Consider the following 23,454-nt stretch of genomic DNA (forward strand, 5'->3'; position numbering starts at 1 on the left):
ACAGAACTCTCTGCTTTCACTCGGGACTGGGGCTGATCTCGATGCACCAGCAGCAGCGAATCGCGAGGCACCGAACAACAACCCGATTTCGAGCCGACGGGTGCTGGAGCGATGGCGACCAAATCGCCGAGAAAAAGTTGGGTAAGGGGTTGTCTGACCAGGAAGGCCAATGGCGACGATGCTGTTGGAGTATCTGTAGTCGGCGGCGAATTCGTCGCCGAGAGTGAAGGAGAGGGCGGCGAATTGGAGTGGTTCGCTGATTTGTGAAGGAGAAGGAGAGGGCGACGAGGAATCAAAATTAGGGAATTAATTAGTGTGTTAAAATCAGAATTAAAAGTCTAATTCGGTCAAAATTGGGTTAAAGCCGTTGACTGTTATAAAATTAACGGAACTATTGATGGAGGACCAATTGTGATCCGATTTGAAATGTGCAAGAGCAAAAAATCCAAAAGATAAAGTTTATGACCAAAATAATAAAATGGTCAATATTTTCAGGACCAATTTTGGTCTTCACTATATATATGGGGTAATATTAGTGTTATTGTGTGAGTGATTAAAAAACAAGATAAAAATTATGCATTTGATAATTTAGATTATTTTATTGATTAAGACGTAAAATTATTTCATAAATTAAGGCGTAAATGAAAAAACATTATCTGGGTCAGTTAATCATTGTAACATCAAGAAAAGATACGTACACTTAACTAAGTTTGGTATCGGTATAGTAATACGTTATACACAGACATTCTTTTCTAATTCTTTAATTCAATTATTCAAATACAGATAATCAAAGTGCAATGATAGACCCACATCATCCATTATTTTATTTCGAAAGGAATCCACTGTTATTATTATAATCAGTCCACTAATGATGAATACTTTGCTCCTATGCACTCATTGATATCTCACCTCTACCTTTATTTTTTGTATATGTACCAAATACAAAGAAATTACATTAAATATTTTATAAATCCCCTGGTAATAGCATATTTATAATTGCAACTAAGTATACTGTTAAAATGTAACCTTATATCCAAATGTGGAACGAGTTCATACCAAAACTAATGTATAGAATGAAATGCGGCAAAAATATGGAGTACTAATATTTGATGAACTCGTGGCTTCCTGTTCTAACATCATCTCTTATGAGAGATAAAATTGTAGACCTCTAATCTTTAATTTGATAACGTGAGATCTATTTATTGGAAAAGAAAAGAAGACATTTGATATGAATTCAAAGATAACATCTCATGGAGACCCCAGCAGCAGCATTCAAGATCAAGAATTTGGTCATAGTAAACCTTACATCTCAAGGCCAAATAATGGCAAGATTCTTATTATTAGCATGAATGATGCAGTATTACGACAACATCCAGAATTTTGAAAGCATGGAATGCAAAAAAATGAGTTGAACATACAGATTCCTACTCCAAAACTAGTTAAGGTTCAGATTTTGTTCCCATCCTGTGTACCAGATTCAGCAGCCCTCAGCGCTTCCGCCATCTGTCGTTCTTTATTTTGCAGCTGTCTTTCAACCATCACCATGTAAAGGCCTGAACAAGAAGATAATGTAATAAAGAGGGAAAGGAATGCAGAGCACCCCAAACCCCAACACTAGAAAAGACGAAAGATATACAACAAAAGGAAGCAAGTCTGGAGAATCTTCAAATTCATAGAACAAGCAACATCTTAGTAGGTATTTTATCTTGAAACTCCATCTTACTCCATGTTGAGAATTGAGTGGAATTACCATCATGTTCTGAAAACTGTTATTTTGAGGCAAAACCACATAGGAACTGAGAAACTGCACCAGCTTGGAAAAAAAAATTACTGTATATGTTTTGATTCTCATGAAAAGATTCAGGGACAGACCAACCAAGTTTCCCAATGGTACACAGCTTATGCAAACCAAGTAACCCAATCAGCCAACAACCTTACAAACTTTTAACTTTTTGCCAGCTCTTGTTTTGGCCAAAAGTCAGATCACTTGTCTTTTTAGTTCCATCGCAGCACTGCCAACATCCATTCTCCATGCAATATCATCATCATTGTTTTCCTAGTCAGGTTAGGTATCTATCTAGCAACAACATAACACCCCTATTGCCTCCACTCCCAAGATCTGTCTATTGCCACGTGGAGGATCTTCCACAAGTATAATTTAGTTATGTTCAGTGGGAGAAATTTAGGCATTTCGACTCGTTCGGTTCAGCTCAGTTAAGATGCCATGCTGCCAAGATTCACCCCAGAATCATGGCGGACAGAAACTCCTTGTCTGCTTCTGCCAGTCGCCATTGAAGGCAACAAATCTCAACTAATCAGGGATTTTCTCATTTTTATTACCATGTTCTTTTGAAATTTGAAATCTTTTTTTTGGCAACCACAACCAAATCTAATGAGAGTATAAAATGCATCCACAGTCCACACACAAGGTACATTTATCTGAATATGAATCTTGGTTTTAGAAAACCGCCTTTAATGAAATATCTTGCAATTTCAGAAAGATAAAATTAAACATGAGGTACCATATAAGAAAGATAAGACCTCTGGCAAATAACAAGTTTTAAGTTACAAGCACAAAAACCGAGACACCTTTCAAGATTCAACTAAACTAAGAATCATAGCAGCACATTAGTACATTACTATTAACAATAAAAATCATAAACTATACATAATGAGCTGCATACCTGCTGCACTTCCGAATGCTGTGAGCCAAAGGATCCTAGAGGACCACTTATCAGTAATTACTCCTCGGTCGAAGAATCCCATACTTATCTGACACAGAGAAATTTAATTAACCAACAGAAAAAGCTCTATAACAGTAGAGGGTTACCTAAATAATCAATGTATCTGTATCATATATTCATATTATGAGCAGTTATCACTTATCAGTCACGCACTTCCTCTATATCCTAACTAACCCTACATATTTGTTAATCCAAATTCCATGCCACCAACTGCTGCTCGTTAAGTTGTCCAAACTATAATTATAATTCTTTGACTTTATGAATATGACCCCACTTATTGGTAAAGAGTTTTCATCTGGAAAAATTCCAGAATAACAACACAATGTTCTGATAGAGTACTATCTCAACCAAAGTAAAATTTGCATCTTAAAATGCAATGCTGATGCATGGAGATGATATGGAGGCACAATCATACAGTTTATAAGTCCATGCACAAACTAGAAGGGTTTAGGTTAGGAGTGTAAACAAACAGAGTCAACATCTGTGTATGCTCGAGCTCAGCTCGGCTTTTCTACTCGGTTCAGTATCAGCTAAATTGTAAGACCCTTTACTTTATTACCGAAGAATCGAATAAGTGATGTCACAAAAAAAAAATGTTTTTACATTTTTTTTATTGATGTGACTTTTGAGATTAATTTTGTTTCTTTTTCTAATATCCTCCCGTTTCCAACTTACTAGCACACAACAAAGATTTTAATTTGTGTTTCGAAAATCGTATTTGATTAAAAGGTGACGCTCTTAAGTTTATAAATTAAAAGAATATCTCATTGAATTCCAAAATACTTATAATGCATAGACCATCGCAGAAATGGTCTAAATTTATTTATACAAAAATTTGAGTGGTACTAAAAATACTCAAAAGTACACACTACAAGTTCCTACATGCTACAGCTTATTCCCAAAAGCTTACCCAATAAATAAGCTAGAGAACTTAAAACAAGTGGCTGTGATAGTGTTAATGTATAATAAACTGCTTTATTTCCAGACTAGTTCATAAACATCTATCCCCTAAACCAATACCTAAGCATTAAACATCCAAAGATCAAGAAATCAGGGTCTAACTTTCTATCCTCGTCTTTACTTTACCCTACATCACACCCTAGTTTAAACTCCCAGCCTATAATATGTTTAAATATCCTCTGGACTGTAATTCAACCAATACATAAGTTATATATTAACTAAATTACATGCATTTAAAAGCATAATTTTCAGTCCTTATTAAGGTTAGAACAAGGTCTATTTTTCCTTACCATTCTCTGTCAGAATCCTATTGTAACACCTTATATTTATACAATTTTAATTCGAATCACGTCATACAAGTAAGCAAAAAATCCAAAGCACTTGACTTTCAGTAACTTTGAAAAATTATGGTGGGATTTGATTTCTTTCACTATTTCTTTATCTCACAATATAGGTTTATTTTATACTTGGAACAACGATCCAATAGCTAGCTAGTTTGAAGAAATAAAACGGAACCCTAAAGCTTGCAAAAGATGAATCTGTAGCCCACTTTTCCTTAATCTTCAACCATACTCAATTCATTTTTTTATTATGTTGCATTAACTTCAATCTCTATCATATTTAAACGGTTCTTGAGTTACAAATCGAACACTACATATGATAAGTACTTAGCTATAACTTAGGGATTTCAAGGTAATTAAACTTCGGTCAGCACCTCCCCTCTTTTTTCACTGAATTCCAGCTCAATAGTTCTCACTAACTTCACGCAACGTACTAACTTAATTACAGTGAGCTATAACAGTTCCAGAACCAATCCAAAAGCTTTTGGTTCTCATGTGTCCAACATAAAGATTAATTTCTTTTAACAAATCTCAAATCTAATATAGGCAGACTCTAGTATATGAACAAGGAACTCCCAAATTCTCGGCCGATCCAACATTTCTTCATCATTCAAGCTTAAATCTATTAGAAATCATGTATAAAAGGAAATTTAAGGAAAAGGGCGGGATTTTTACCTATATATGTGCAGTGTGTGCGACGGTCTGCAGTGGAGATAGTGCGGCTGACAGAGAAAGAAGGCACGGAAGTTGGCGACTGAACGGAGTCGGAAACAGATAAACTACGGCGCCGATCGAAAATCGGGTGGCCGAAGCAGAGGATGCCGGAAATTTCTAGGTTTCAACGGTGTGTGTGTAATTTTTTAATGTGTGTACGGGCAGGAGTGAAGAAGATTGGATGACGAAGAGGGGACGGTGGCCTGTACCGGCGGCGTTGCGCGGCTGAGAAGCGACGACACGGGCAGGGCGGCGGCGTGGGTGTTGGGTGTAGCCTGTAATGGTTGTGTTAGTGTATGGGTAGAAATCATCATTTCTTAATTATTTAGATAAGAGTAAAAAGCCAAAATTGATGCTCAACATATGGTTATTTGAACGTTTTTTTTTTAATTATTATTTTTTAAAATTTGAACGTTTTTTTTTAATTATTATTTTTTAAATTTTATGGTTATGAACATTATAAAAATTTGATTATTTTGGTCCTCCTTCAATATTTCAATTAAAAACTAATGATTAACGGATTTAATCCTTAATTAATTTCCTAATTATTTTTACACTTTAATTTTACTTTGCAAACCGCCCTCCCCCACTTATCTTCTCAGTTGTAGTTTAAATCCAAATCCATGGGCTCATTACGAGAACTACAGAGATTGCTCACAAGGGATTTGCAGAATCTACTGCCCTCAATTCTGCTACTTGATCTTCCCTCCTCCGCCGCCGTCCGACGACGATTCCGGCGGCCCCTTCTCCCCTCTCATAATCGCCATCATCGGCATGCCGGCCAGCGCCTTCCTCCTCGTCAGCTACTACACTCTCGTCACGAGGTACTGCCGGTAGAGGAACGACAGCGGAGGGGGATCGGAGAGCCGCGGCGGCGGAGGAGACGATTCGTCGCCGGAGCAGTGCGGTTTCCGGTCAAGGGGAGAAGATAGTCGGGGAGGACGGTTTGCTGAAAGTTGAACCCTCCATACCTAGGGTTTGAGAGGAAGAGGAAGGAAGAAGATGAAACTGAAGTGTAAAAATAATTAGGGAATTAATTAGGAGTAAAAAATCAGAATTAAAAGTTTAATTTGGTCAAAATCGCGATTAAACCCGTTGACCATTAGTTTTTAACTGAAATGTTGACGGAGGACTAAAATGATCAAATTTTAAAAGTTTAATTTGGTCAAAATCGCGATTAAACCCGTTGATCGTTAGTTTTTAACTGAAATGTTGACGGAGGACTAAAATGATCAAATTTTCATATGTTCGGGACCACAAAATCCAAAATATAATGTTTAGGACCAAAAACGTAAAATGGTTATATGTTTAGAACCAATTTTGGCCTTTAATCTTTAGATAATTGTCATTATAATTTTCAGATATTTAAAAATCATGACTTCGTAAAATGAACACGGATGATTGACCAGATCCAATTTTTTAACCAATTTAAATTTTTGACAGAAAAATGAACTTTAATACTCTAACTTAGTTGCATTTTCCTATATTTCATTGAGCTATTATTTTTTAAGTTTTCATTTACCACTACTTTTAGTTGAGTTCAGCACAGTTCTCTTTAAAGTAAAAAAAAATTAGTAAAAGAAATAATAAAATATAAGTCTTACTTTAATATAATAAAAAATAGGTGAAAAAATAACTTATAATATTTATAAATATTCCAACCAAAACTTTAACTTCTAAAGTGAAGCATTTAAAAATGATAAATTAGGAATGCAAAAGTGGGATTGAGGAAGGTCTTTTTTTTTTACAAATGTACCAACATAAATTTTGGCGCATGTCAATATTTTAGGCCATCTCCAACCATTTAAATCAAATTCAAACTCAAAATAAAATACCATATCCATTTACTTTAGATACTTTTCAATAACACCTACATATTCATTTAAATTACACATTAATCCCATAACCTTATATTAAAATTTTAAATTAAATTAAATAATAAAATAATTTTCTTATTATAAATTAAATATGCTTTATATTAAAAAATACACTAACTTGAAAATTAAATTAATATAAACTTCACATACTATGGTAATATTAAAACATAAATGAAAACATATTTAAAAATATACAATTAAAAAAACATACCAAAATATGGATATAAAATTAAAAAAATTAAAGACTCGAAATTTGTGTTTGTTCCCACAACTGATCAACCAGTGCAAGTCCAGATGAACATTTTATTTCTTTTTGCGTCATATCAAGTCAAATACTTTTGAAACTGGACATCTTCATTTGTTATTGTAATTTTTTTCATGTTTTAATCACATAATTAAATAATAATGGATCGATTTGCAATATCTCATAAGTTTTTGCAGAAGTGCCATATTTGGTGTAAATTCGTAGAAAATACCAAAAATGAGTTTGAGTTTGGTGTATGGTTGAAGATGATTTTTACGCCAAAAATGGATTTTGGTGTATGATTAGAGTTGGTTTAAGGGCAATAAAATACTCCATGTCCCATAAAAATAGCAATTTGAAGTTGGTATAAATTTTAAAATAATTGATAAATTAGAAGATAAGTAGAAAAAATAGTTAGAAATTATGTAGTGAATGATGAGACCCATAAATGTAAAGTAAAAGAAATGAAAAAATGTGAATACTAAGAATTTTAAAGTTAATCATCCAAATTTTAAATTTCAAAATTACCTCAATATTTTTTGTAATTTTTTTTAATATAGTTTATAGTGTTTAACTATTTATTACTAATATTGTAAATTTTGAGGAAAAACGACATCACATGCTGTAGCTCTGCCTCCAAATTGCGATGCCAACCTACGACTTGATGGCCGAACACTACAACGATTTAAAATATTTTACACCGAAATTGTAAAAAGCTCATACTGTGATGAAACTCCGATACCCCTAAAATTTAACAAATCCATCAATTTTTGGCCAAAAAAAAAGTAATTCATAATGTTTAGGACTCAATTGCAGACAAAACAAATATTTTGACAAAAATTGGACTAGTTTCTCCATTTTAAGGATCAAAAGTGTTAATTAATAGAAGAGTGATTTAATTCAAAATCAGAATATCTATTTTACCAGCAGTGAAAAAGTTTTTACCGTGGTGGAGAACACTGTCGTTTCTAAATTCATAAAATTTTCAAAAAAATAAAATAAAATGAAAATCGAGAATTTAGATACAGAGTCATGCGGCAAATTTCTCTCTCTAGAGTTACGAGATTCTCGCGATACACAAATCTTTTTTCTCTCTCACCTCAATCTCTGAATATCATCGAAACCCTTGAGAATTTAATTTGTATAAAAAACTTTTCAAAATTCTTGATTCAAATTTGTATATATCAACCTCGTATTCTTTGTATTATAAATTGTCAATAGAAATTCTTTGATTTTTTTCCTATAATTTTGTTGGTCATAGATATAGGTAGAAACAACTGTAGAGAAAAAAGAAAAAAAAGAGAACACACGCAACAAAGGAGTTTTTTGAGGGATTTTGTTGTGTGATGTAGTTGAACCTGTATGCATACCGCCGCTTTTGAATTATTTCGGCAAGTAGTGACTAGTGGTTGTGATAAATGTGAAGAAGCGAAATAACAAGTGCAGTCGAACCATCTTTAATTTTTTTTGTTTCGATTTGCATGATTATTGGATGGATTTTGAGGTGTAAACCGTTGAAGCAGACACCTGTAAGTCGAGGGCTTTGATCATCACTGTGAGTTTTAATTTTCATTGCTGGAGGTTGTGATCATTAGAGTGGTTGAGCATCTATGCGCGGTTTTTTTGTTGTGGGGATTGGCTTTCTTTCATTTGGGGATGAGGAATGATAGCCAGAAAAGTGGTGATGGTGGATCAGTGGTGCCGCGGGGTAGAGTTAATAACGGGATACTTCCCAATTTTAGGACCTTTTCGAGCTACCTTAAGATTGTTTCTTCTGGTGCCTCTACCGTTGCTTCCACTGTGAGGTCTGCTGCATCTGCAGCTTCAGCCATTGTGGAGAGGGAGAGGGAGAGGGATGGTGACACCAACCATGATCAGGTGAGGCTTTTATAGATTTTTTTTTAATGTTTACATTTTGTTTTTCTGTAGTTTTGGTGTGGTCAAAAGCTTTACATGTTGGAAAAATTATTAATAATTGTAGACGTAGTTGAATGCAAACGATTAATTATCAGATACATAGCCAAGCTGTAACTTTGGCAGGTTGCAGTCTGCTTCCTTTGTGTAACTGTTAGTTTTTAGGATCAAGAGACAAGAATGAAGCAGCATCTAGTGGTTTTGTAATTTTGTTGAAGCATGCATACATGCATTCAAAGCAGTTTCATTTCCGTGTGTTGTATATAGATGCTACCGCCATGTCCTGAGAATTGATTTGGGCATGCATGGGTGTTTTCCAATTTTTGAACATGTTTATTTCTGTGTTGAATATCATTCTCTACAAGTACATGAACATACCGTTGAAGAAATGATCTCTTGGAAGATATGAATACTGATGTTAATTTTTATGCTATTTAAATTACCCACCAAAGAAAAAGAAGAAATTGAAAAGGAAAAAGAAAAATGCCCAAAAAACTATTTTGGCCTCCATAGGTTCCATTTGCAGCAATCTTACTCGATTTTCTGTTATGCTGTCGTTTATGTATGTACCTTAAGGTTTATTCTTTACTGCAAAATTTTTTGCCATCGTCATCCGCAATGCTGTGGGTCAATTTGTTTTTTTTTTCAATTGGGCCGAGAGGAACGGTAAGCTGTAGATATGATAAACTTACCTTTTTGTTCAGTTTTGCGGTTGTAGTGTTTTGCAGTCTACGAGTGGCTAAAGTAATTCCATTTGTATGATTTGACTTGTCCAAACCTGCTGTTTTTCTCTGAGTAGTTTGGAAATTCATGCTTTTTCTTGTTTTTGCGGCTGGTTGGGCAGGTGGAACTTCTGTTGTCATCTGAATTATTCATAAAGCATTTGTCGACCGTTATATAATTTTTGTCGTTAACTAGATTTCCAAAATTGTTGCGACACTAGTGCTTATTTAAGGGTATAATAATAATCCCGGGCTTTGTCGGATCGTATTTAATAGTAAATCTAATTTTATTAGAATTAGGTTAAATCTCTTGATCTGATACTGATTGTTATAATTACTTTAATTAAAATTCTATGGTAACTTGCTGTTCTCATGTAGCTATTAGAAAAAGTTATGATTGTTCAGATTTTCCAATTATGCAGGCTTATTTTTATTCAGTATTATCCGAGATAAAAAAAATTCAAGAAATTTATTTTCTAGCCAGAAGTAGATCCAAAATTAAGATACGGAATGAAAAATATGAAAATAAGCTTCAGTGGATCCCTCTTGGTCCTGTTTAGTCGTCTTTGTTTCGAAGCTGTTTCTGTTTGTTTCTTTATCTCTTGATTCGAGTGTCCGATTGTGAAATTCTTGATTTTCAAGAATCAAAATATAGCTGCTACACCAACACTGGGTGCAAAGAACCAGCCAGACTGCTCTTGTCTTGTTTGTTTAGATGTTTTATATCTACTATATTATAGAATATGGGACTTGATCATTTGTTAATGAATAGTTTTGAGTTACTTTAGGAATAAGTTGTGAGGCTCCAATTTGAAAGTCAATGTCAAATCTGTTAATCCTAACACAATTTGTTCTGGAATGACCTACTCTTTTTTTTAAGTTGTCACCATGATTACATAGGATGCCATCTCTAGGATTTCCATGCCAATATTTCTTAATTTCTCTTAACATCGATCTCAATCTCATCCTCTTTTTTCTAAAAGTCAGTGGTCTTGGGTTTTATATTAGCGGAGATTGTTTTCTGGTAAAAGTAACTTAATTATCTTTTACATATTCTGAATTCGAGGTTTCCTGGGCCGGGTTTGACAAACTAGAGCTCGAAAAAGATAATTCACGCCGAGTGCTCTTGCTGGGCTTCAGTTATAGATTTCAGATCTGGGATGTTGAAGATGGTGATAATGTGCATAATATAGTTTCAAGGCATGATGGCCCTGTTTCATTTATGCAAGTGCTACCAAAACCTCTAGCGTCAAACCAACCTGGGGACAAATTTGCGGACAGTCGCCCATTGCTAGTTATTTGTACTGATGGATCCTTCTCTGGAGATATTAAAGTTCATGACAGATCAGCTCCTAGTAATGAGATGGGCCAACAATGCAATGGTTCAGTTAATGGTACTTGTATCCCAACGGTGGTTTGCTTTTATTCCTTCAAATCTCGGTCGTATGTACATCTCTTAAGATTTCGGTCTGTCGTCCATTTACTGCGATGCAGTTCTCGTGTTATTGCTGTCTTACAATCAAATCAGGTGTGTTCCACAACTTCTACTCAGCCAAAGCTTTCTTGATTTTGTATGTTAAGCTGCAAGCATATTCTCCTTGGTCTTTCTTTTGAATGTGATGTGATTTTGTTGCAGATACATTGTCTTAATGCTTCTTCACTTGAGAGAGAATATACAGTTCTTACAAATCCAGTGCCAACTGTATCTGGAAATATAGGTGTTGGACCACTTGCTGTGGGACCCCGGTGGATAGCTTACAGTGGGAGCCAAGTTGCAATTTCCAGTGCTCGCCGTGTGAGTCCTCAACATGTAACTCCTTCACCAAGTTTACTTTCTCACTCCTCAAGTGGAAGTCTTGTTGGACATCTTGCGCGAGAGTCAAGCAAACAGCTTGCTGCTGGTATTGTTACTTTGGGTGATATGGGGTATAAGAAGCTATCAAGGTACTATTCTGAGCTGTATCCTGAAACCAACAATTTTCAATCAGGGAGTGGTCGTCTGAAGGTCAACGGCATTGCTGATGGACATTCACCTGATGATGACAATGTTGGGATGGTATGCTGTATTAAGTTCATATCTAATAAGTCTCTTGGGAACTGGTTTAGGTGGATCTTTCTGCAGTGATATGCAATGCTTGCACCTTTTTTTTTTATAGTTTTTGCTTTTTCATATACAGGTGGTCGTCAGAGATATTGTCAACAAAGATGTAATAGCCCAGTTCAAGGCACATAAAAGCCCCATTTCGTCGTTGTGCTTTGATCCAAGTGGTCTTCACTTAGTGACTGCCTCAGTTCAGGGTCACAACATTAATGTCTTTCGGATTATGCCTGGCTCATCTGGAGCTGCTTCTCATGTCCATCTTTATAGGCTGCAACGTGGTCTGACCAACGCTGTAAGATGGGCCCTTCTTTAATGTTGCAAACTTCTTTAGAGTACAAATTCTAATACATTGTTATTGCCTTTTCAGGTTATACAGGACATAAGTTTTAGTAGTGACAGCCAATGGATTGTGATCAGTTCCTTAAGAGGGACAAGTCATATTTTTGCTATCTCTCTCTCAGGGGGATTAGTTAGTTTGCGGTCTACTGATTCTTATTCTAGTGCAAGAAACAGGGTATCTAGCTTGATGACAAAGCCTGCAGTTCATGGATCACCAAATTCAGGATTGCAGGTGCTGACTCAACAAACCATCTGTGCATCAGGTCCCCCAGTTAACCTTAATGCTGTCAGCCGAATAAGAAATGGAAGTAATGGTTGGAGAAATACAGTAAGCGGTGCTGCTGCAGCTGCAACTGGGCGGTCTAGCTCACTATCTGGTGCAGTCGCATCTGTTTTCCACAACTGCAAGGACGATGGTATCTATGGAGACCAGAGTTTGCTGATGAAAAATTATTACATGCTTGTTTTCTCTCCATCTGGATGTGTGATACAGTATGTTCTGCACTTTTGTCCTACTCTGGATGGCGCGATGGCTTCGCCTGGAGCAAGTCTCACTTCTGAATCTGGTATTGATAATGATGCAAGAGTGATGGTTGAGGCAATGCAGAAATGGAATATTTGTCAAAAACATAACCGAAAGGAACATGGAGATAACATTGACATGCATGGTGAAAATGGGAACTCAGATAGCAGTAAAGTATATCCGGAAATAACGAAACATGAAAATGGCGCATTTTCTAAATTTTCTTGTTCAACAAAAAATAAAAATATAATTTCTGAAGAAAAACATCATATGTATATATCTGAAGCGGAACTTCAAATGCATCAAAAGCAGAACCTGGTGTGGACCAGACCTGGGGTACGCCCTTGTTATTTTGAATTTGAGTTACTGATGTTTTAAGTTAGAAATTAGGCTAGTCGTGCTAATATCATCTTCTTTCATATGCGCGGCAGCAGATTTATTTTCAGTCGATGCAGAATGTTGATCTAGCTGAAGGTGATCATGGTGGAGAAATTGAAATCGAAAGATTCCCTGTTCGTATGCTTGGAGCAAGGTCAAAAGACTTAGTTCCAGTTTACGATTATCTTCAAAATTCCAAAGTTCAACGCGGGGGGAGGTATGTTTGAAACCTAAAGATTTGTGTGCCTAAATGATAGATCTGGTCCTGTATATTGTTTTGCCTATATAATTAATGTGGCCTTAATTGGGTTTTGCTTGGTGGAACCTCATTTCTGGGAGGCAGAATTATAGCCTTGATATGCTTCTGTATTTTTGTTTTAATTTTCTGTTTCTGTTTCAGGATTTCTACGAGTAGTCTAGACATTAATGGCCACTTTCAGCCTCAGGCATCTAATTCCTTCGAGTATGGGACGACTCCTGGCAGGCATCTTTTGGGTTCTCTTGATTCTATTACCAACTGTGGGTCTGGAAGGGAGAATGAATCAGACAATGGTCTCGAAGCAAACGGTGAAGATGGTCTCCAGATGTTAATTGAATCTAGCAGGGGACATGTAAATAACAATGATACCCCAACAACTGACACCGAGCAAGAGGAGACTGTATATACTAGAGCAAACACTGAGGGGGATAGCCAACTTGGATCTGTAAATAATATAGATGGCTTGAACATGAAAAACCAGTTTGAAGAAGATGACGGGTTTTACTGAGGTAATTCCTCCAGTCCTGCCCAGCATCAGGTATGTCATCAAGATTTGTGCTTGTGTGTTTAAATTTGATTTCTCTGCGGCCCCATCATGTTGATCCATCTCACGCTGGAATTAATAACGGGGAATTGTTGGGGAGATGAGGCTCGACTTGATTAATCTTTACTGTTGTGTCCCTCAGGTGTGGTGATATTCTTTTATTATCTCAAAAAAATGGTTGTGGGCGGAATAGACATATACAGTGAGAAGCAAACACTAGATGTTTTGAATTGATTGTGGAAGTGTGCACCTTTTGTCATTTTACATTCTGTGACAGCAGATGTGAAGAAAATTTATCAGGTCATAATCTCAATAATAGCCGCCTGCTAAAATATGCATGTATACTTCATGTTTGCAATGTATTGCTATCTTCTCTATTTCGTATTTTCGTTCATATGAAAATATTAAGGAATTTAATTCATTTTCACGTCTCTTGTGGTTGGAAGGTGTGACTTTTACGATAACCTTATAACCATGTTTTTGTTTTAGATTTTTTTCCAATGTTGGATATGATGTGGATCTTGTTTATTGGGAGTTTGTCATTTTCTCTACACCACATGAAAAGAATTGGAGATGGGATCATGATAGTATTGCCGTTGTGTTTCATGACCCGATAGAGGAAATATTTTTTTTATCAAAGAAGAGAAATATAATACTACTACTATTTGCTTATTGAAATGTAAAAAAAAAGGTAATGTTTGTAATATATCACATTCTCGGTTGAAATGTTTCTCTCTTGATTAAGTAGGTGGCCACTGTGAGTCTTTCTTGGTTGAAAAACAAAGTATGATTCGATGTTTTATTTTCAATAGCAATAGCAATCAACGGGGTGTCATACTTCCACATTTCGAATTTGTTTTGATATAGTACATTGCTATCAAATGTGCGTGTCAATAATAATTAAAGATAATACAATAAAAACGACACACGCCATTAATCATGAGTGAAATCTTTTACATGTAATGTGGTATTCAAGAAAAGTATTGGTTGAATATTGTGATTAGTGATTGATTCCAAATTGGGCATATACTAATTTGCACTTGTAATGAGTCATTTATGCAACTGTAGTCCAAGTGCCTTTATTTATAATTCTTTGTTACATTGAAAGATAATGTGAGATTAAGCCTTAAGATGGATTCTAAAGGCACGACTTTGAGGAATGTTGAAGAAGGTTAGGCCAACATTATACGTCATTATAAATTATAAATAAGGTGGGGGCTCTTGTTGGTGGAGGTATAATAAGGGGAAAAAAGAGGTAAAGCAAACGTAACGAATTCAACGTGTTTTATTATTTAATTTACTTAGTTTTTGTCAGGAAATTCCAAATTAAAGCTAAAAATTGGATTGCAGATGCATAAACAGTATTATAAACTGTATAAGCTATCGTTAATCTTACTGAAATTGTCTTAATTATCTTTAGCTCTTACTAAGCTGATGGAAATGAAGACCAAATCATCTGAAGATTAAGAGGGGCTGAAATGAGATATAAAGGGAAAAAAAATGGCTGCAAAGGATTGATATGAAAGGATGAAGAGAATGTAAAAATAAGGAATAAAAGTAATATTTACATGAACATTCAATTTAGATTAGGTGGTGTTCCCTTGTTCGCTTTCTTAAATAAAGTAATAGTTGTAAAATATAGTATAGATAAGTTAAAGATACATTTGTTTATGACTAATTAGTGTTGCATCTTATTTTATGGTTTGGCTCGTTGAATTTTATTTAAGATTAAATTAATATTAGATTTTATACTGTTGGTTAATTATATCTAGATTTAAAAAATAGAACAATTAAAATTGTTTAAAATATAGCAAATACTATGTATACGATTTTTTGTAGATGTGGTACTAATTTTTTTAATATGCACATTTTTTTTCGAACATAAAAAAATAGATTCAATGAAGCCCCTACCAACGTGATTTTTTTTTACGAAACAAAATAAATTTGAATTTAACTATTACTCTATAGTAGTATTATACTTTTTAATGATAACTACTAGTAGGTGTGTGATCAAATACTAACTAAGTTATGGTAATAACTAATAACTAATATCAATTTTGTATGTTAAAAACATCAACACAAAGACATAAATTTATCAATCTTCTTGTGCTGATAAACTTATATCTTTGTGTTGACATTTTAAATTTACATGTTGCATTGATATAATTATGTCTTTGTGTTGATAATTTTAATGCACAATATTAAAAGTTATTAGTTATTACTGTAAATTAGTTAGCACACTAACGCAACCCACTAGTACTAAATTGAGCTAGTACTTGCATTAGATCGAATACATATTATACATGGTCATTACTATATGACTATACAATTGAATCAACAATACCAATCATCCTAAATACTTAAAAATGGAAAGAAAGAAATATTAAGATAAAATAAACGAAGCTATGAAGACGTCTTTTTCCATTTCGGAAACTATGTTATATCACAGCCCACAAACAATAGTAATTTCTGAAATATACTTGATGTGGTGGCAAAGTGAGCTGCACCAAACAACATAACTTCATCTTCCTTAATATACCTTTCCATCAATCTAACATTAATTTTTTTTTTTAGAAAAAAAGCTCATTCTTTTCCAATCCAACCCTCCCTTGTTGAATACTACATTACAAATTCTCAGTCTGCAGTCATTTTCCTCCAAACAACCTCTCTTCACCTTCTCTCTCAAGCCTGCATTTTTGTAGAGTACACAACAAATACACACACATTCAACAATAACCTCTTTCCTAAGCAAGTTTAGGTGGCTGATAGCTACTCCAAACACCCCTCTAACCTTCCTTTTTCATCTCCTTTTTTCTCTTTTCTTTTCACCACATAAGGTTTTCTTGCCTGTGGCATCTTCCTCTCATCTAACTCTGTGGTCTGAGATCATGCAGCTGCACATATCGCCGAGCTTGAGGCACATCACCGTGCTGCCTGCGAAAGGTTTTAGGGAGTTGTGCAAGGTGAAGATCGGATCAAGAAGGTTGTCGTATCGCATGGTTTTCTACTCCCTTTTGTTCATCACCTTTCTTCTTCGTTTCGTGTTCGTGCTCACCGCTGTTGATGCCATTGATGGAGAGAATAAATGCTCCTCCATAGGTATATATATATATATATATACACACACTCTCTTTGCATCAATGCACCCATGGTTTGTTCATGTAGTAATGTAATGAATTTGGAGTTTTGTGTGCTCAAATTTGAGGTCCAAATTCATGTGTGCTGATTGCAATGAAATGCAGGTTGTTTAGGGAAAAGGTTGGGACCAAGAATTCTGGGAAGAAGATATCAACCAAATGTAATTTCTCACCATTTTTCATCAACTTTCTAGGATTATGGTTGGAAATTTCTAATCTGAAAAAAAGGAAAACTGAATGGCCTAAACTGGCATCACAATTAAATGTATTCATGAGATGATTTTTGAGCAGGTGCCTGAAGTGATATACCAAGTGCTAGAAGAAGACACAAATCCAAATGAGGAAGAAATAGGGCCACAAACATTGCAAGAATTTGTTGCAGAAATGAAGAGTGAACTTCCAGATGCCAAGACTTTTGCCATCAAGCTCAAAACCATGGTATATTCCATCTCACCCTAATTCTATATGTATGATTTCACTATAAACAATCCTAGCTGTAGTAATCAAATGATCTCACTCTCTCTCTCTCTTAAAGGTAACATTCCTTGAAGAAAGGACTAGAACTGCAAAGATACAGGAGTACCTCTACCGTCATGTGGCCTCTAGTAGCATCCCGAAACAGCTGCATTGCCTCACTCTCCGGCTGGCCAACGAGCACTCGACCAACGCAAACGCCAGGCTGCAGCTGCCCTCAGCAGAGCTTGTCCCAGCACTTGTAGACAACTCCTTTTTCCACTTCGTCCTCGCCTCAGACAATGTCCTGGCTGCCTCTGTGGTTGCATTGTCGCTAGTACAAAACTCGATGCAACCTGAGAAGGTCGTCCTGCATGTCATAACCGACAGGAAGACTTACGCCCCAATGCAAGCTTGGTTCTCGCTGCACCCCCTGGTGCCCGCCATCATTGAAGTCAAGGCACTCCACCAATTCGACTGGTTTGCAAAGGGGAAGGTCCCGGTGTTGGAAGCCATGGAGAAGGATCAGAAGGTGCGTGCACAGTTCAGGGGAGGGTCATCGGCCATCGTGGCTAACAACACTGAGAAACCTAAAGTCATCGCTGCAAAACTGCAGGCGCTCAGCCCCAAATACAACTCACTCATGAACCACATTCGTATAAATTTGCCAGAGGTCCGATTTCAAACTCATATACTGAAGTATAGGATCATTTCCAAGTCGATGTGGAACTGGTACACTATGGAAATCTCAAATATGTGCTTTATTTATCTGCAGATGTTTCCTAGTTTAAACAAAGTGGTGTTCTTAGACGATGACATCGTCATTCAGACAGACCTTGCACCTCTGTGGGATATCGACATGAACGGGAAGGTGAATGGGGCGGTGGAGACATGTAGAGGGGAGGACATATATGTGATGTCAAAGAAATTTAAAAGCTATCTCAACTTTTCTCACCCTCTCATTGCAAGCAACTTTGATCCTAATGAGTGTGCATGGGCTTATGGTATGAACATTTTTGATCTAGAGCAATGGAGGAATACAAACATCAGCCAAACATACTACTACTGGATTGAAGAGGTAAGTAAAATTCCAAAACCAAAACATGGTTCTTCTTCAATATCCAAGAATTTATATGAGAAACTAACACACATACACACACATTAATTCTCTGCAGAATCTTAAATCAGACCTAAGTTTATGGCAGCTTGGGACGTTACCTCCTGGGCTGATAGCTTTCCGCGGCCATGTCCACACCATCAATCCGTTTTGGCACATGCTCGGATTAGGATACCAAGACAACACCACCATTGGTGATGTTGAAGCAGCTGGAGTCATCCACTTCAATGGCCGGGCAAAGCCCTGGCTCGACATAGCATTCCCACAGCTGCGGCCTCTTTGGACAAAGTACCTCAACTTCTCTGATAGATTCATCAAGAGCTGCCACATAAGAGCATCTTAGAATGAAATTTGACGTCCCAAAAATGTTTTATCATTCGTTTTGGACCTGTAAATCAGAGAAGGGGAAGCACACATGGATAGTTCTTCATGAGGATTTTCAAGCAGAGAGATGACAGCAGCCAATTTTGGCTTCAAATTTTTCAGAACTCTCCTCTTGCTTCTGAGTTCTTGAATATATCTCAACATATACAATGTTTTTCATTTTATCAATTTTTCCAAAGGAATGATTCATTCCTGTAGAAAGTGTTCATGTGTTGAGATGCAGAATCTCCTAAATTATATATATCCATAATAATCATCTTTCACATTACACAAGAAAACACAATCTTCAATACAAAATCATGCATTGTATCGGTACAAGAATGAAGATCAAACTATCAAGATTCGCATAAAAAATCTCATTGTACAACAATAGCAAACATTACTTCTTCCCAGTCACATTTGATACCAAATCTTTCAAGAACTTGGCAGATTTGGTGACTGGTGAATTGATTGCCATGAGATTGTACAACACGGTCTCAACTTGCACTATCGATGGCCTCGATTTGAAGCTCGAGACCACTCTCATTTCTCCTCCTTCTTCCTCAACTAAAATATTCCATCTCTCACCACTCAAAACCCCATCTCTCACACACTTAAAGATCACACCTTTCCTCTTACTCAAAATGCCCCTAACTTCCAACCCCATGAAAGAATACACAACCTCAAACGATCCCAAAAAGCCACCCATCTCTCCAAAATCAGCCTCCTCATCAAAACTCCACCTAGGATTGAAGATCACCACAGGCCTAGGACTCAAACTGTCACTAACGGTCTTCATGATCGCCAGCTGAGCCGCCTCGGGGGCAAAGAACACCGCCACATCAGCAGAATTCAGCGTTCTGACATCCTCATCAAGAACTGATGACATGTCAATGCTCTGTACGGTAATGTTTGAAGAGCGAGAAGCAAAGGCCTCAGTGGCAGCCTGCATTAAGCCATAGCTAGGCCATAAAAGAAGAATCTTGATTTGTGGGCCTTTTCTTCTGATTGGCATTTCTGCAAATACTTGGAGGGCTAGCTCAGAGAGCGACGCCGGCGAGTCATCCACGACTGGAATCTCGACACGGAGCCTGGGCTGCTTGATCTTCTTCATCTTTCCAGCGAGTTTTGGATTGTTGAGGGGCCTCTCTAAGGTGGATGAGAGAGACGTTTTGGCTTGGAGAATGGCTTCTTCTTTGGTTGCTGGTGGCTTGGGAGATGAGAGAGTGCATTTCGGAGAGATTCTTGATTCATGCTGAGGGCTTTTTTCATGTGTGTAAGAGATTAGTAGGTGGTGTTGAGAGAGATGTTTGGTGAATGAAATTGATGAAGAGGGAGTAGTTTGAAGGTAGTTGTAGTTGAGAGTTGAATTCTTGATGTTTCGGACATGGATTTGGAGTTTGGAAGCCATTTTGGGAGTTGAAGAAAGTAAAAAAACTGGTAATAATCAATAGAAGATAAGCAAGGGACAATATGAGCCTCACAACATGCCACGTGTCAATCCGATATTCGACTTCAAAACTACACTTGTTTTTAAACTACACAGACAAAATCTATACAGATTTACAGCATCAGGAGAAGTAATATCTTCACTATGATAAAAAAAAGTTTGACAAATCACAATCTCTAGTCCAACATTATCCAAGTTGGACAGGTTCAACAAAAAGTAAATAGTCAAGCACATGACAACAATTTAACCACAATAAGAATGCCAACAGAGGGGTTCAACCGCCCTCTTAGGCAACCGGTGGGCGCAGCACATGATCCTGAGACGTATCAACGGCTGCTGGTGGCATGAACTGCCACATGGCGACACCAGGGTAGCTGATGATCGGCACCAGCTTGTTACCACCAGCTTGATTTTGGGCAGCGAATGCGGGTGGGATGCTTGGGGTAGCTGGCAAAAAGCCAGGTTGAGGAGCAATCATTGTCTTAAGCTGCTGCTCCAGCTTCTCCTTCTCCGCCTTTAACCTTTGCTTTTCATCACGAAGCTCATTCTTCTCGGTCTATAAACATCATGGAACAGTATATTATGAGCAACATGATTAACCATATCCAAAAAAAATAACGTGTTCAGATACAATCAAATACTGAAAAAAGGTGCCTTACTTTGAGCTCCTTGATCTTCTCCTGTAGATTCGAATTTGAGTCTTTCAGCTTCTGAGCTTCACTTCTTAACTGAGTTACCATTCGGACAGCATCGATCAAGATGACCGATTTATCAGTTTTAGGAGGCCTCCCTGGCTCAAGAAGAGCACCTAATTCCATGAACCTAGAGAATAGGGCACCAAAGTTAGTGGAGGAAAGAAGCCACAAGGAGAAAAACATCATGGTCAAACAAATGTATACAGTTACTTGTCATTTAGCCTGTCCCTTCGTTGTTTCTCCCTGCATGCTTTGGAGCTTGATATAGCACATGTCTCGGTTCTAGCTCTGTGAAAAATATAAAATGTTAGTGTACTGGAAGAATTAGTTCATCTCGTACAGTACATGTTCGTGAAATTCAAAGGAGAGCTTTATACCTTTTCCTGGACTCTGTTTCCTTATCCTTTTGTGAGTCAGATTCTCCAAATGATCCATCAATTTCAACACTATGAATGAATAAAAAATGCCATAATAAATCAGTAACAAATAAGCAGTGTAAGCCACACGTCTTAAGCAAATAATAATGTATAAAGAGATAGACAAACATCCACAAACACATAAAATAAGTTTCCTTGACATTAATTAAACAGGTCTATAAAGTAAACTTCTATCAAAAATGCCTTTCAACTCATATCCTAAACATATTATCCGTTCAGTAAGTACTCAGCGTTAATTATTTCAATTTCATTTTGGCAGTTGATTTGCAGAAACAAAAGAAGACCCCATTTCCATATTTGTATTGAACCATCAGAACTTCTATAAGGACCGGACCATTCATACAAAAGCAAGCTAATTAGCTAAGAAATTATAAAGCTGCAGCATACAAACAAGATCATTAGGAACCAATAACAGTACGTACCTAAACTCATTGACATATTACAGAATTTTGTAGAAACAATATATTCGAGCTTGAACAAATGACTTGGATTGAATTTTCTATGATGAAACTTACCAATACCAGAAGTAGATAAAAGAAAAAATGGGACAAACACACAGAGAGGAAACAATTCTCAAGCAATGCAGTTGGCTCTTCAAGCGAGTGAGAAACAAACACACCCAGTATTCACATAACATGAACGTATAGTCATAAACCATGGCGAAGTCGTTTCCACAGTGATTCCTATGCCCTCAACGTCCCAACTTAATTCATGTTTGGAGGACAATACTCCAATAGAAGTAAAGACAAAAGTTCAAGTGAACTACTATACTCCCTCAGTCAACAAAAAATATCATGTTTTTCCATGTCGGTCCATCCACCAAAATTAGTCCCTCTCTATGGTAAGTTTCTCTATCTAATAAAACAAATGCATTAGCCAACAATGCAAAGCAAATCATCTATTCTAACAATCATCAATAACACTACAAAAATCTGTATAATCAGTAAACAAATTCACTCAATCAAGAGAATGTCCTTAAATCCATGATTTGGGAAATATAGAAAAAAGTAGTCTAGGCACAGCTGGCCAGTTGGTGGAGTTACCCCAAAAAGTACTCAATGAGCGCTACTAAAGCCTCTTAAAGATAAACGTCCAAGAGCTTCCCAATAAACAACCAATTCTTGAAATTCACCGTCTCAAATTATTAGAACCCAATTTATTACAGTGGTAAATTGGATAACTCTTCGAATAACAAACCATAAAAGTAGAAGAAACAATGCTACTACCAACATCAGATTTCAATTCAACCCGTTCTTTTTTCCTTAATTGGTGTATGCAAGTAGTAGGAGATAGTTGTGAATCGGTGATAATGAAAAATATTACAGTGGGTCCCATAATGTCATTTCTGCATGTGCGGCGAATGGGAAGACTTTGTCAGAGAATCCACTCCAAAAATGAACAAAATCGATAGCAGCCTCAGATAATGGGGTTGGATATAGCAACCGCAAAAACAAAATGAGAACTTTGGACGATTGCTATTGATTTGCGAGGAGAGGACTTAAAAAGAACCAGTAACACCGCCCAAATTTTGGAGTAGACAGATTACTACTCCATACTATTACTATCACAAAATCAAAGTTGGCATTTAATAATTGTTCTTTCTCTAATAGGAGTACTAATTAAACTGGTTTAAATAAGTGACCTACCACTACAAAACTTATTAATGGAGAAAGAAGAAATAAAAGAGGTATAAATAACAAAATTACAAATCTTCAAATCACAGGAGGCAGGAAAAGAAAAGGAAGCAAAGCACCGAACGTAATTTGAAGAATCTGAGTTGAAAAACAGCACCTGGCATTGGTGGAGGCCGGCCAAGAAAATCCGGAATTGGGAGCGGCGAAATTAGCAGTGATGTCCTCGAATCCATAATCGTAGAGCCAATTCGTGTTGTCAGGCGAAACCATCTCGGAAAACAGAAGATCAAATTGAGGGAGGGAGGGAGAAGCAAAGGATTCTTCGGAAAATGAGAATCACGTGTGTTGAAATGGGTTTTATTGGAGGAGTATTAATGTAGTACTATATTTGGATTAAGATGAGTTTTTGATGCAAATGGATTTGCACGTAAGCGTCAAAATTTATAATCAAATAAAAAAATCAAATGAAAAGATTCCCCACGCCAATTGCCAAAATAACAATTGAATA

At 36.5% G+C, this 23,454-nt stretch overlaps 5 protein-coding genes across 7 annotated transcripts; 2 read left to right on the forward strand and 3 right to left on the reverse strand.

Annotated features, from left to right (window-relative positions):
• Positions 1-1,309: 1,309 nt before the first annotated feature.
• Positions 1,310-5,067, reverse strand: LOC125192265. Its single transcript, XM_048089790.1, has 3 exons — positions 4,721-5,067; positions 2,685-2,772; positions 1,310-1,553 (listed from the first exon to the last, which is right to left on the reverse strand). Exons 2-3 carry the CDS (start codon positions 2,764-2,766, stop codon positions 1,447-1,449), a joined length of 189 nt encoding a protein of 62 aa, XP_047945747.1. The 5' UTR covers positions 2,767-2,772; positions 4,721-5,067; the 3' UTR covers positions 1,310-1,446.
• Positions 5,068-7,915: 2,848 nt separating this feature from the next.
• LOC125194328 (autophagy-related protein 18f-like) lies at positions 7,916-14,081 on the forward strand. 3 transcript variants are annotated; one of them, XM_048092494.1, is made up of 9 exons: positions 7,916-8,758; positions 10,583-11,044; positions 11,153-11,417; positions 11,505-11,572; positions 11,694-11,909; positions 11,985-12,815; positions 12,911-13,074; positions 13,258-13,654; positions 13,803-14,081. In XM_048092494.1, the coding sequence occupies exons 1-8, from the start codon at positions 8,537-8,539 to the stop codon at positions 13,622-13,624; spliced, it is 2,595 nt and encodes an 864-aa protein (XP_047948451.1). In that variant the 5' UTR covers positions 7,916-8,536; the 3' UTR covers positions 13,625-13,654; positions 13,803-14,081. The 3 variants fall into 3 exon arrangements, with proteins under 3 accessions (XP_047948451.1, XP_047948449.1, XP_047948450.1); XM_048092492.1 differs by having other exon boundaries at positions 11,153-11,572; XM_048092493.1 differs by having other exon boundaries at positions 11,153-11,572; positions 12,914-13,074.
• Positions 14,082-16,303: 2,222 nt separating this feature from the next.
• LOC125191893 (probable galacturonosyltransferase 12) lies at positions 16,304-19,019 on the forward strand. The gene is made up of 6 exons (XM_048089318.1): positions 16,304-16,759; positions 16,903-16,958; positions 17,089-17,235; positions 17,333-17,923; positions 18,026-18,328; positions 18,426-19,019. The coding sequence occupies exons 1-6, from the start codon at positions 16,549-16,551 to the stop codon at positions 18,708-18,710; spliced, it is 1,593 nt and encodes a 530-aa protein (XP_047945275.1). The 5' UTR covers positions 16,304-16,548; the 3' UTR covers positions 18,711-19,019.
• Positions 18,979-20,167, reverse strand: LOC125191894. Its single transcript, XM_048089319.1, has one exon. It carries the CDS (start codon positions 20,139-20,141, stop codon positions 19,131-19,133), a length of 1,011 nt encoding a protein of 336 aa, XP_047945276.1. The 5' UTR covers positions 20,142-20,167; the 3' UTR covers positions 18,979-19,130.
• Positions 20,168-20,304: 137 nt separating this feature from the next.
• On the reverse strand, positions 20,305-23,347 carry LOC125191895 (transcription factor ILR3-like). Its single transcript, XM_048089320.1, has 5 exons — positions 23,104-23,347; positions 21,253-21,321; positions 21,086-21,163; positions 20,840-21,002; positions 20,305-20,736 (listed from the first exon to the last, which is right to left on the reverse strand). The coding sequence occupies exons 1-5, from the start codon at positions 23,214-23,216 to the stop codon at positions 20,467-20,469; spliced, it is 693 nt and encodes a 230-aa protein (XP_047945277.1). The 5' UTR covers positions 23,217-23,347; the 3' UTR covers positions 20,305-20,466.
• Positions 23,348-23,454: the final 107 nt, after the last annotated feature.

Source organism: Salvia hispanica, chromosome 6, assembly GCF_023119035.1.
Source record: "Salvia hispanica cultivar TCC Black 2014 chromosome 6, UniMelb_Shisp_WGS_1.0, whole genome shotgun sequence".
NCBI classification, from domain to species: Eukaryota; Viridiplantae; Streptophyta; class Magnoliopsida; order Lamiales; family Lamiaceae; genus Salvia; species Salvia hispanica.